Source organism: Lacerta agilis, chromosome 7 (assembly GCF_009819535.1).
Source record: "Lacerta agilis isolate rLacAgi1 chromosome 7, rLacAgi1.pri, whole genome shotgun sequence".
NCBI classification, from domain to species: Eukaryota; Metazoa; Chordata; class Lepidosauria; order Squamata; family Lacertidae; genus Lacerta; species Lacerta agilis.
The window spans coordinates 63,919,396-63,932,748 of record NC_046318.1 but is presented as its reverse complement, the minus strand read 5'-3'; the positions used below and the strand labels follow the sequence as shown (position 1 = coordinate 63,932,748).

The window sequence follows — 13,353 nt, the reverse complement described above, 5'->3', positions numbered from 1 at the left end:
ATAAGGCTGTTTTTCTTGGAAATATACCTTTTAGGAGAAAGCGCATTGCTGAGCTTTCTTGAGGCATTGGTGTTAACTCAACTGTGATATTATAATGGGAGATAGATGAAAATACAATGAGAGATGTTAAGCTTCTTAATAATGTCATCGCAGGATACAATGGCAAAACGCAACACCGTCATAGGTACTCCATTTTGGATGGCTCCAGAGGTAATACAAGAGATTGGTTATAATTGTGTGGCAGACATCTGGTCCCTTGGCATTACCTCAATAGAAATGGCCGAAGGAAAGCCTCCGTATGCTGATATACACCCAATGCGGGTAAGAATCATACACAGTGACTTTGTTATTAATTACACTCTGTATAATGTTGCTCATTGGAAAAGTGGAACAAGTGGTTACGTTGGTCATCTTGAGGTGATTGGAACTACAGCTGAATGTCCAGTTGCAACTTTGATCTGAGATTTAAAACTAAATGGCCATGAGTAAAGTGTAAATCTTACAGTGGTAGAAGGCACTAAAATAAGTTATGCTACTCAACATTTAATATAGTCCAAAAATGATCATTTACTTCATGTCGTGTAATTGCTTATCTAATGATTCTTCTGTTTTTTGGCATTTTAGGAGTTAATTACTTTTGCACAGGGGGGAAGAATCTGTTTCACTCCAGATGTTGTTGGATTAGAACTCCCATTATTCCTGGCCATTGACCATGCTCGATGGTGCTATAAGGGGAGCTAGAGTCCAAAAACATACTGAGTTTAGAACAAGAACTAAATAGTTTAATGTTTTCATATTTCATAGTTTAGTGGCTACATGCTTTGCTTTTTTTTTTTTTTTTTAAAAGTGATGGGTCTTATATCTATGTGATGTCACCTCTTTTATTCCAATAGGAAACAAACAAAGCTGTAACTATGGACATACTATGCTTGATATAATTAATTGTAAACTTTTATTTATTGTCTGTTGTTATTATTTATGTGTGCATGGAATGTGAAAAGGCAGTGCAGCTGCTACTTTTGATGGCACTGAAAATGCATAGGCAATCTGTATTTCTGGCTTTTTGGTGATATCCTTGATCATTCCGGCTTGTCAAGGGATCAGCTGTGAAAAAGGCTATTCTATCACTCATGCGTCTTGTTAAAGGGTAATGGTGTGTTTTGTAGTGGGTGAACTGAGTTTGGAACTTGAACTATTAATTATCTTACAGAAGCAGCTGATTTTTCTTATATAATGAAGCTATTTTGGTCTTATGTTTGGGGTGAAAAGGAAACATATTTTTTTAAATGATTTTTTGAATCTTAAAGAAATATGTGCCCTTATTCTTGGAGACATGATTAGTGATGACTACAATGGCTTCTTAAAATTTAATGATATCATCCTCATTGCATCTGGGATAACTTTGACATAATTGCTTGTAGTTGCACTTGGTAATGAAAGGTAAGAGCTTAAATTATTGGAGAATATTTTCTAAGCATAATAGCTGCTTTTAAACTAAGGGTTAGTGTTTTAACTTGACAGAATGTGAATATTTGTAATCCTTGTAATCAGTCGTATTAAATCAAAAGGGCAAATTCATTTTAAAAATAACAATTCTGGCTTACATGGTGCACATGTTCTTGTTAATAATTTGTGTTCTGGTTTTTAAGGGCTTGTAAGCAGTTAATACTCTTTTGTATATTTGATACCCTACAGTTCTTCTTAATTTTTATTAGAGAGTTGTTACAGTGGTTGAGAAGAAATACACAGATTTCAGTTGTGATAGTTTTCCCAGTGTTATATGATCCAACTTCACAAGATTCCTGGACATATGTAGATGCTTTTCTATTTTGTTTTCGTTAAGACATTCAATTGATATAGGCAAGCATGAAAGCTCGGGCAAATTTTCATTGCTTTTTCTGGATCTTGCTTAGATTCTGTGGTATTTATGTAAAACACTGTTTTGTTACTTGGGAATGCATGCTGAAGTTATTCCTTATGCTATTTTGCTGTAGGCTGGTTGGCACTGCCACAAAGGTAATGCATTGCCAGTAGGCCATTTCCTTGTCAATTGCATTTACAATCTAATAGAGATATTACATGACTTTTTAAACAAGTGTTTTGGCAGGGGCGGAAATGACAGATTCCAAGCAAACAAGCATAGCTTCCTCTCCCTAACCACACACTAGCTACTCAAGGAGTTGTACTAAATCTTGTGAGAGTGCGAAGGTAAGGAAAGGATTTCAGGTTGAAAGATGGCAATAAAAGTACTTTAGGGCTCAGTATTTGGGAATATATATCAGATCTTTGTCAAAAACCAACCCATTCTTGCTGCGGTTGGAAAGGTGGTGACAATCAGCCAATGCAGTAGGCTATTTACTATATTTTAAAATCTCTGCAGTATGCCTGGGGCTACTTTCCACACTTGATCTAATGTTACTAGTAGTTTTAGGAATGTCAGATGTAAGGGCCACCTGCTTCGTTGGCATCAGTGAATGTTCTTTTTAGATGTTTAAAACCTTTTAAGTATCAACTTTTTGTGGCAGGAAGTCTCAAAGGGGAAAAGATTTACTTGGTGTAAGTAGTAGATTGCAATCTGTAGTGGGAGTGCTTCAGAGTTCCTGTTCATATATCAGAGTTGAAGTAATGGTGAAGCAGATTGAAATATGAAAGATGGCTATAATGGGGACATTGTATAAATGTTTCTGTTCCAGTATTGTGGCAACTCTATGTGGTGGCCTGCTACCAAAAACCAGCAGCTCTTGTACAGGGGTAGGGAACCTGCGGCCTTCCAGATATGGTTGGACTATGGTTTACATCGTCCTTGTCCATTGGCCATGCTGTTTGGGAGTTCAACAGCATCTGGAGTGCCTCACAAGTTCATCACCATGGTTTAGTATGACCAAACATACAGTTTGACATTACCAGACTGCAGTTTCCCCTGCTTCCACAAATGACAGCCAATGAAATAGGGCAGGGTAAATTTGTGCTTTTAAATAAATTTGAGATAGTGTTATGAGTTCTGGTCCCTGTACTTTAATAAAATTATAGACTAGTAGGAATGGGTCAGAGTAGGACAATGAAGATGGTCTACAGTATGGAAAACAAACTCTGTGAGGAAAGACTGAAGGATCTCTTTAGCCTGGAGAAGACAGTTATTTTCATATATCTGAAGACCTCTCACGCAGAAGAGGGCAAAGTCTCATTCTCTGCTGCCTTATAGGGCAAAACTAGATCTATCAAGACCGGTTATAAGACGGTATGTTTCATAAGAAGAGCCTGTTGGATCAGGTCAAAGGGCCATTTAGTACAGGATCCTTCTCTCACATTGGCCAACCAGATTCTTATGAGAAGCTCACAAGCTGGACCTGAGTGCCACAGCACTCTCTCTGTTTGTTATTCTGAGAAACTGGTATTCAGACATATACAGCTTCTTCTGACAGTGGAGGGGAGAACATAACCATTGTAGCTAGTAGCCGTTGACAGCTCTATAGTCTATGAATTTGTCTTATTCTTGATAGCCGCCAACTTGGATTGCTTTAATTACATTGGTTGAATATTGTTGGTGTTGCCACCAATGGGGGCTGCCTGGTTGGAATTTACCTGTGACAGGGCCTTTTCAGTGGCAGTTCCCCATTCACAGAATGCCATCCTTGGTGAGGTGTTTCTGTCTCCCTCTTCATTAACTTTCAAGAGGAATAAACATACCTGTTTACCCTAGGCACTTGATGTCTGAAATATACTGTTCCTGGAAAACCTGAGATCACTGAATGAGACAATGTTTTTAACTCTTTTTAGAATACTTAAATATATATTGATGTGTTTTCCACACTGGGCTCCTTTGAGAGGAAGGGCAGGATGAATGAATGAATGAATGAATATTGCGAGAACTTGTTTGTAGTTATATCACTTCAACAGTGTAACCAATTACCCAAAGCACTGTTGGGCTATCCTTCACTGGAGGTCTTCAGGCTGAAGTTAGACAGCCTTCTGTTGGGAGTGCTCTCTAGCTCTGAATTTCTAGTATCAAGCAAGCTGTTGAATGGCCTCCAATGCCTCCCTCCAATTGTATGGTTCTGTGAGTTGTAGTATGTGGAAATGTCCAGTGTGTCAAAACTTGTGATAGAGCAAAAAAAAAAAAAGTTCAACATTTCAACAGTCAGTTCACTCTTTCTGCAGTACCCACATTTTGCTTTAAAAATTGAACCCCCTTCCTACTCTTCTTCTGTGCTTCAGCCGGTTCTATGTTTCTACACCCAGAACTGCTTCCTTAGTAATTTGCTTAGCAATCACTTTTCTTACAATACTGTATAGTTTATGCCTTTTCATGATGAGTACTTGCTTTTCATGGTTTGGGGGATTAGATATGATAGACAAATTTGCAATAAAAATATAAAACATGATCTCCAAATTCTCTTTTGAAGCCTTGTTGGTTCTATGTATATAGTCCCAAGATAATTATTTCTGTATATCTTACACTCTGAAGTAGGTACTTTACATATATTGTCTAGAGAATGGCATTTGTGCTTTACCTAGTGTCACCCAGCAAATCTTTTGGAAAGTGAGGAACACCGTGGAGGCCTCTGAAGCCCAGCTGGAACCTAACCCTGGGCTTACTTTCCTTTTCCTTCTTTATCCTTTAGAATACACCCACATAAGCTTTCCAAGAAGGCTTCAGCCCTGGTGGCACTCCAAGAAAACATTGCCAACCTTTTGTATAAGCAATCTAGCATTGCAAATTTGCCCCCCCTCTAATTTATGCTGTTTTGTCTTGGGAGAGGCTAGTAATGTAAGATCTTGAAAACATATCCAGCATTTGCCTTTATTGTTTTCTATGCTGAAGTTGTTGGTAATGGACATGTGGACATCATATGTTCCACAAAATACCGTAGGAAGCCAATTTGAAATGTTTCCATTTGCCTTAAGTCCAATCATGATATTTATTTTTCCATGGCACTTACCCAGATTATCCATACCTCCTGCTTAGCTTGTGTCACTGCCACCATGGACTAATCTGCTTGTGATCAGTTTCTTTCCAATGTATCTTACAAGCAGTTGCCTTTTGCCACAGAACTCTTGATGCTGTTTATATTACCATATAGCCTTAGTCTAGATTTGGGCATTCTGCTGGGGATCAGTGTTTGTATAAACTGAAAAGTTAACTTTTTAATTTTTTTATTTTACTTTGAACGTTATTAGCTATTGAATGTTACCCTTTCCTTTTTTCAACAAGCAAGACAGCACCTGGTAACTAAATATACTTCAACATCCCCAAGGTGGTTTTGGATCATGTCTGTTACATGATTGCCTAAAACAAGGGTGGACAAATGTTCTTCTGTCAAGGCCACATTCCGTTGATTAGAGGCTGTTGATATACTAACACTAGAAGCTTTCATACCAAGATGGGTAAGCTGGAGTGCAAATATATAGTGAGCATAATGGAAACATGGTGGAATGGAGAAATTAAGTTGGACACAGTTATCTCTGGATGCAAACTCTATAGGAAATATAGAGAAGAGTGTGCTCTGGAGGTGGTGTGCAACTCTACATTATAGAGTGCACAGCCCAAGTAGCTAGAAATCCCAAACAGGGCATATTCCTCCATGGAAACACTGTGAGTGGCAATACCAGGTCCCAAAAGTAATTTTGTATTGGTGATGCACTATTGCCCCTCTGGCCAAAACATCCAGGGTCTTCTTGAGATGGAGAACAAAATAAAGCAGGCATCTAAAGGAGAAAGTTTCCTAGTTATGAGTGCCTTCAGTTACCCTCACATAGGTTGGTTGGGTATATCTTCCAATTGTGACAATGAGGTAACATGTCTGGAAACCCTAAATGACTGTGCCCAGGAAGAGCTGGGCATGGAACCAACCAGAGGGGCAGCAACCCTGGACTTAATGTTAAGTGGTGCCCATGAGCTGGTGTGAAATGTAAGTGTTGTTGAATTGATTAGGAACAGTTACTACCGTGTTACAAAATTCAACATTCTGTTCTATTCTATTCTATTCTATTCTATTCTATTCTATTCTATTCTATAAATAAATATATCACTTCTGACTGGGAAAGACCCCCCCCCCCCCCGAAGCTTGATGGAAGATAAAGGCCTTTAGTAGGTGACAAAAAGAACAGAAAAAGCACCTGTTTGATTTTTAAAGGAAAAGAATTCCAAAGAGTAGGTGCCTGATATATGTAAGTAGACAGCTTACAAGAAAGTGCAACACAGGCAATTGCCATGGCACTGAAAAATAAACCCCAACAAATTATGAGCAGGAACCAAGGTTTGCTCTTGGCTTGCTGTTCATGGTTTGTTTGGAGAGAAACAAATCACAAGCCTGGATTTGAACATCACAGCAAGCCAGACGCTGGCTTGTTTCCTGGCAGTGCAGCAGCAGCAGAAGAAGTGGGAGAATAGCAGAGCAAGAACTTTTCATTCACATTAAATCACTGCTTTTATCTATGGCTTAATACAGGGGTCAGCAAACTTTTTCAGCCGTGGGCCGGTCCACTGTCCCTCAGACCATGTGGTGGGCCAGACTATATTTTTTTTTGGGGGGGGGGAAATGAACGAATTCCTAAGCCCCACAAATAACCCTGAGATGCATTTTAAATAAAAATACACATTCTACTCATGTAAAATCACGCTGATTCCCGGACCGTCCGCAGGCCGGATTGAGAAGGTGATTGGGCTTAATACAACCAGCCAAGTGGGCCAATACAGACATACAGTTTGTGCTTGTAGTCTAGTAAGTATAGTGAACATTCCCAAATTAATGTTCCAACATTTCTTTTTCTACAGTTTTGCAGAAATTGTTTAACATGAGATTATGTTTTTTTCACCCATGGTCTTCCCCCCCAGATTCCATGCAGAATGTTTTTTTCTTTTAACAAATGACATTGGAAAAAGGATGAAAGAATCCCATTCTCTAAATTGCAGACTTTCTCTAGTGTATTATATTATGTATAAACTGTAACACCTTCAAGGAAGATTGTTCTGAGCAAATCAGACTTACCTACAAACGACCATTTTCTCTCCTGAATCTGTCACGCTTGATTTGTTTGGGGTTCCATTCACTACTATGCTCCCCTCCCCATTTCCTGTCCTTAGTGGGGAAGAGCATGCTAGGCTGAACTAGGGTATGACAAACTATGGGCAGGAATTTCCCACTGAATTCTTTTTAGAGGAGACTTCATGCAAATGTCCACAGGTAGTGAGTAGAATAGAAAAAAATACCTTATTGCAGGACTTCAAAATGTGTTTCTGTATTGTTACAAAGTCAAGGAAAAATATTTTAAACCTTTTATGTCGTTGAGTGCATAAGTAGGAAAACTTAATTGGGAATGTGTAATAAAGTAGCAGAAGGAAAGAATATATGAAATTTGGACTACAGCTTGAGTCTAATTGAAACTTAAATAGAAAACATTTATTTCAGACATCTAAATGAGGATTTAATTAAAGTAAAATTAGCTCATCTTTTTAGTTTTATCCTTGAATAGGAAATTTGAAACATACTTGACTTGATGGTTGGCTTTCTCTGACTTTGATTAATCACTTTCAAAGTAAGCAGAGGATCAGAACAATAATTTCATAATTACACGCCAGTGAGTTAACTTGAAACCTTAACTAAAATAACTGTAAAGGAAGTATGATGTTGGTTAGTTTCATGTGATGCTGTATATTTTTGTTACATAATTCAAATACTTACAAGTGCTAATCTTAAAAAAGAGCAGTTCCATGGTTCTATTCATTTATTTTCAGGATGTTTTAATAGAAAATTGTTTGAGATGGGAATATTAATTTCAAAGGCACTGTAGCAATAGTTAAGAGCTTATTCAACCTCCATTGATGTCGATAGATGTCTGCTTTGGTCTTCTATACACATCGGATCAGGACCTACAACTGTTAAGCTTTGTTGAAGATATATTTGATGGAACAGTCATTGTGGTTAAAGTATACAACAAATCTTGCTCATTGTAAATTATTATTGTATGGTAATGCACTAGTTCCCTTTTCCCAAGAGAAAAGTTATAAATAAAACTCTGAACAAGCTGAAAGAATTTAAAACTGCTACAGAGCATGATTGCTTGTAATGAGAAAGAGTTAAGTCTCCCTATGGATCAAAGTACAAGACAAAACTCTTCTACAACATGAAGGTCAAAATGGGCCACAGCTGCTTGTGACCAGGATCTTCTGCCACATTGTGCTCTTCAGCTTGGTCATTTCCAAGGTGTAACTTTTTGATCTCATAGATTGGTAAGGCTATAGCAGTTGTCTTTGCCTGCTTACTTACAGCTTCTAGGTAAAATGTACCGGTAAATTCTGTAATCTTGGGAACTCCTGACGGTGCAGAAAATCTGACTGGGCTGGGGGTTGGAGGCCAACTGGAAAGGGAAGAAAGCAAACAGCTCATTGCTCATCCTGCAGTACTGATAGGGAGTCCCATAAACTTGCATTTCAATTTCTTCTTCTTTTGGTGTGATTGGCGTGCCTTTAAAATGATTGAAAGGTGGGTTGCTTTTCTTGATTTATGGAGCACAAACGCAGTTCATTCTGCTTCCTTCAGTAGTCAGTAGAGACCCCTCCCTATCATGCCTCCCTATCCTATTATTACTTGCAATTGTGAAATAGTCATTGCAAACAAAACACTACAGATAAAGCTTCTATATCACCCCTGCTGGCTGAAACATTTAGTCATTGTGGCACCTTAAAGACGAAAATATTTATAATGGCATAAGCATTTGTGGACTCAAGCACACTTCACTCAGTGCAACATGGCAGTTTACTCAGCTGAATAAATTATTGCTAATCTGATACCATAAAAGATGTGATATTTAACATAAGTTTCAGCTGTAATAATCACTGACTTCAGCTTTTGCATCTCATTGCCATTATACTTGCACCTTTACAAGTTTCTCCTTTACATACATGCCAGCTAAGGTTTCATTTCATTCATCTGACAAACTGGGCTTGAGTCCACAAAACACTTACGCTCTAATAAACGTGTTAGTCTTTAAGGTGGCACAAGATCTTTTATTATTTTCATGGAAAGGGACCAGCATGGAACACGGAACCTCTCTGAAGATCATTAAGAATCGACAGGCGTGCATATGCACATATATACATGTGTGAATCAGCTGTTCTTTCAACTGTTCAATCAGCCCCTCTTTCAACTCACAATTGAGGACTCTGCTGCCTATTGTTCTGGAGTAGACTGTTCTGTGATTGACTGTGAAATCCTATGGCAAGATTCACCAGGATGAGCAGCTTAGAATGCAGCTGATTCCTGACTCAGCTGGTGTTAAGTCTCTTAACTGTGGCTCAGCCAATGATATTTCCTGCACAACTTGCTCAGCCAGCAAAAGGGGCACCCCAGGAGTGTGGCATGGGGGGACCAGAGAGGTTGGATGCTAAGCTTGATTATGTCACCTGGCAATCCAATGCAGAACACTATTTTTAAAAGGCTTGTTTTCCCTCTATCCTGCTGAATTTGGTTTGGATCTGCTGTAACTTTACACCAGCTTACCTTTGGCTTGCTTTATGCCATCTTCTTGTTTATAGGATTGCTCGTCCAGCTAGTGTTTATGTGTATTTACTCTCTGTAACATTTTACATATGTATTTTGTTAATTACCTTTCATTAATTCACAATTGCCCAGGTGCTCTTGTTATATGAAGTCAGTTGAACAATATGGCATTTCATTGTTAGGAAATAGAGTGCTGAGATTTCTGTGGTCAATATCATAGAAAACTTTGATCAAAAGTGAGATTCTTCAGTGTTTTCATTATGCATTTTAAGTATTTCTGTCAGAATAACTGATTATTTGGGAAAGCAACGTGCAGAGACTTGACTAGCAAACATCCACATTCAAAACACAATGCTTTTGAAATGTAGCAGTACACTTATTTACCCCTTAAGATTGTCAATTTTTTAATTGCAAAGGAGAAAAAACTATAGTCAAAAGAATATCTAAAGCTTCCATCCTGCATTTTCTTTACGAAACTTAATATAATGATTGACTTTGCTGAAATGTTAAGGTTTTTTGGTCTGGAAGTTGCTTAAAATATAAGACTGGGATAAAGTCTCTTTAAAATCTGTACACATGTAATGTCTGTGCTTATTCAGAGAAAACATAATTCCAAGTTATGTTTTGTTGGATATGATGCATATTAAATGTAAGAGTCTTATTTAAAAAGAGGTGCCAATCAATCTAAATTTGTTGTAGCTAGAATTTGATGGTCTAAGGATAACTTATCATTCCTTTCTTGTTATAAAATAGTCAAATTTTGTAGTAGTATCAGTTAAGGAGTTTATGGAAACTTGGTTTAGGATTGTTTAAAAGAACACAAAATCTTTAATTTGAATTTGATGGCACCTGGTTTCATTTTTGTTCCCCCAGCAACACCACTGGTACCAAAAGTTACCAGCAGACCACCCTGGTTTAAGCAAAGGATGAAATCACTCTGGCTTTTCTTTTTATTCCTTTAGTTTGCTGACTAAATATTTAAACAGAGGTATAACACATCTGTTATAGTTTGTGACATAGCTGTAGAGCAAGACTTTGTGGTGCATAATTTGCAATTTTTTTTAAACACAGATTAATCTTAAAATTGTCTTCATGTTTAGCACTTTAAATGAAAAGAGAATTAAACTATGATTTACATTTTACAAGGCAAGAAGTAAGAATGTGTGTTTTAAAGCAATAAGCAGCTCTTGTCCTGAGAAATAGACCTAAAAGTTCATATTTTTAGCTTGCACGGTCTATTTTTAACATTGTATGAATCCAAGGTTGCTTCCAGATGTGATTTAGTTTTCATTATTGAGGTTCCCATGGGAAAGAGAGAGAGCCAACACAAATGTTACCTCCAGAGTTTTGCTCTTGTGCCTTTTTGACAGTTTCAGTAAGTTTACATTGACTATGAGCATTGGTTAAAATGTTTAAAGATGTGTATGGAATTTTAAGCATTATGAGTCCCTAGCTTTGTTTTTTGGGTGGTATGTTAGAAAAGGCAGGGGCAGGGAAGGACAATAAAACCTGGAAAACCTTGGCTGCCATTCCAGGTACCATACAATGATGGTGATAAACTAGTAAAATGGAAAATGCCATGCTGTCTTAAAGGTCACACAGATTTTGTGTAGCATATGCTCCCCCTCCTTAAAAATTGTATCTAAGTGAATTATGTATGCTGGTGGCCAAAGGGAAATTGGACAGGGGATTATTCCTTTTAAAAATAACAATTACTCTTCTGCAGTATTGCATGACACCAGAATTGTCCCTTAAAAAATAGCAGTCGTGGGTGAACTGATCTCTTGTATAGTATGTGTTGGGTTTTTTCCTCCCCTTTGGGAAGAATAGTTCTCTGCTAATGTAATTTGCTCTTGCTACTTTCCGAAATCAGCCAAGTTAGCTACTCCCTTGCTTGGTCTGGAGCAGATCTGCTCTGATTCCATCATGTGTAAAACACTTGCTGCGCCTGGCTCAGGAACATTTTTGCTCTCTAGTTTTGTTCCAGGCTACCCAGTTATATTAAGGAGCAGGCATTTTCAGGCATTACTTTGCCCAGAACAGCCTTCCCTATCCTGGTGCACTCCAGATGTTACCTATTACAATTCCTGACCCTTGGTCATGCCAGATGGGGCTGATGAGAGTTACGGTCTAAAACAACTGGAAGGCACCATGTTGGGGAAGCCTGGCCCAGTGGAATTTTGGACATGATCCAGCGCCTACAATCTGCATATTGAAGGCAGAGTGCATATGGTCTTGCTTGGCTACATAATTTATTTATTTAATTCATATCCTGCCCTCCATCCTAAGGGAGCCCAGGGCAGTAAGTACTTTGGTGATAAAAATACAATTAAGAATAAACTCCCTCCCCCATACTTAGAACATTTAAAAACTGTTAAAAGCAATAAAACACCTGAAGCGAGTTTAAAGACTGATATAACCAAATAGTATGTTTGGATATTCCCAGCAAAACAGTAAAAGTTTTCAGCAGGCATCTATTTTATTTATTTGCATATTTATAATCCACACTTTCATAAAAAATATATCAAGGCAGTATATAACACAGAAGAATAAAATCAGCAAAATGTATCCTTAGAAACATCAATAAAGGACTACAAAGGAATACAGTTATGCTGCCTGCCTAATGTAAATAGGTAGAGAGTTCCAAATTGCAGGGTGGACAATGTGTGGCACTTATAGAAGTGCCGGTTCTGCAGATTTAAGTGATCGAGTCAGCATGTTGGCGTAAGGTGATCCCTTATGTAAACTGGTCCTAATTCAATAATACCACATTGAACTCAGCACGGTAGTAAACTGGCAGCCAGTGTTTTCCAATTTTTTTCTACCCATTTTCTAATTTCGAGATGAAGGAAGATACTGCCACGGAGTTGTTTTTCCAGTTGCTAGCCCTAACTCTGAATAAAAGTTACAGGTAGGTAGCCGTGTTGGTCTGCCATAGTAAAAAAAAAAAAAAAAAATTCCTTCCAGTAGCACCTTAAGAGACCAACTAAGTTTGTTCTTGGTATGAGCTTTCATGTGCATGCACACTTCTTCAGATACGAAGAAGTGTGCATGCACACGAAAGCTCATACCAAGAACAAACTTAGTTGGTCTCTAAGGTGCTATTGGAAGGAATTTTTTTTTAAATTTTTATTTTGTTCTGAATAAAAGGTTCCTATGTCACAAAGAGTGGTTTGACCACCTTTCTGAATTCTGCTGATATCCCAATGGTCTATTTCTGATGTGTAGTACTTGGGCCAGAGTTTGTGCTGCATCAGTGTCTAATAAAATCCCAGCAGGTTATTCTTGCATTAAATAAAATACTGGTATAGTATGTCACATTCTATCTGATGCTGTTACATTTTTGTAGCATTCGTTTTCCTTTGCCAAGGGGAAAGTTTAGAAATATTAAATGGTAAATAAATGCATTGATGGCCAGGCCCACCTAATTATATTATTTAAGCAAAACAATTCAAATAGTTTCTCCAACTAGATCTCATATTGTGTGTCATCCAGCCAACATTTGTCTGGGTTATGCTCTTAGTTAGTAGTAGTCTGCATTTATTTTATTTATATTGTAATCCAGGCTGCAACGCTTTTGCTTTCAAAAGTAGGGTTTTAGCAGTAGCAATACTAATTGCCCATAATTACTGCACTGGACACACATAAAAAGGTTTTCTATGGGCAATGTTGCACCTACCTTCAAGCATAATCACATTCTCAAAACATAAATTTGATACTAGTTTTAAAACCACATTTGTATGAGAGAATGCTCTTGTATTCTGACAGGAAGTTATGTTTTCTATAGGATGCCTTAACTTGAAAAGTATACTCATTTGTTTCAAACTGATCAGCATCTTATTGCAACATACAT

At 37.8% G+C, this 13,353-nt stretch overlaps 1 protein-coding gene across 4 annotated transcripts in view; it reads left to right on the top strand.

Annotated features, from left to right (window-relative positions):
* STK3 (serine/threonine kinase 3) overlaps positions 1-13,353 on the top strand; it is a 104,921-nt gene that overhangs the window by 15,845 nt on the left and 75,723 nt on the right. For all 4 annotated transcript variants that reach the window (XM_033155640.1, XM_033155641.1, XM_033155642.1 and 1 more), the window contains exon 6: positions 154-321. In XM_033155640.1, coding sequence (XP_033011531.1) covers positions 154-321 — 168 coding nt within the window. The remainder of the gene's footprint in view (positions 1-153; positions 322-13,353) is intronic.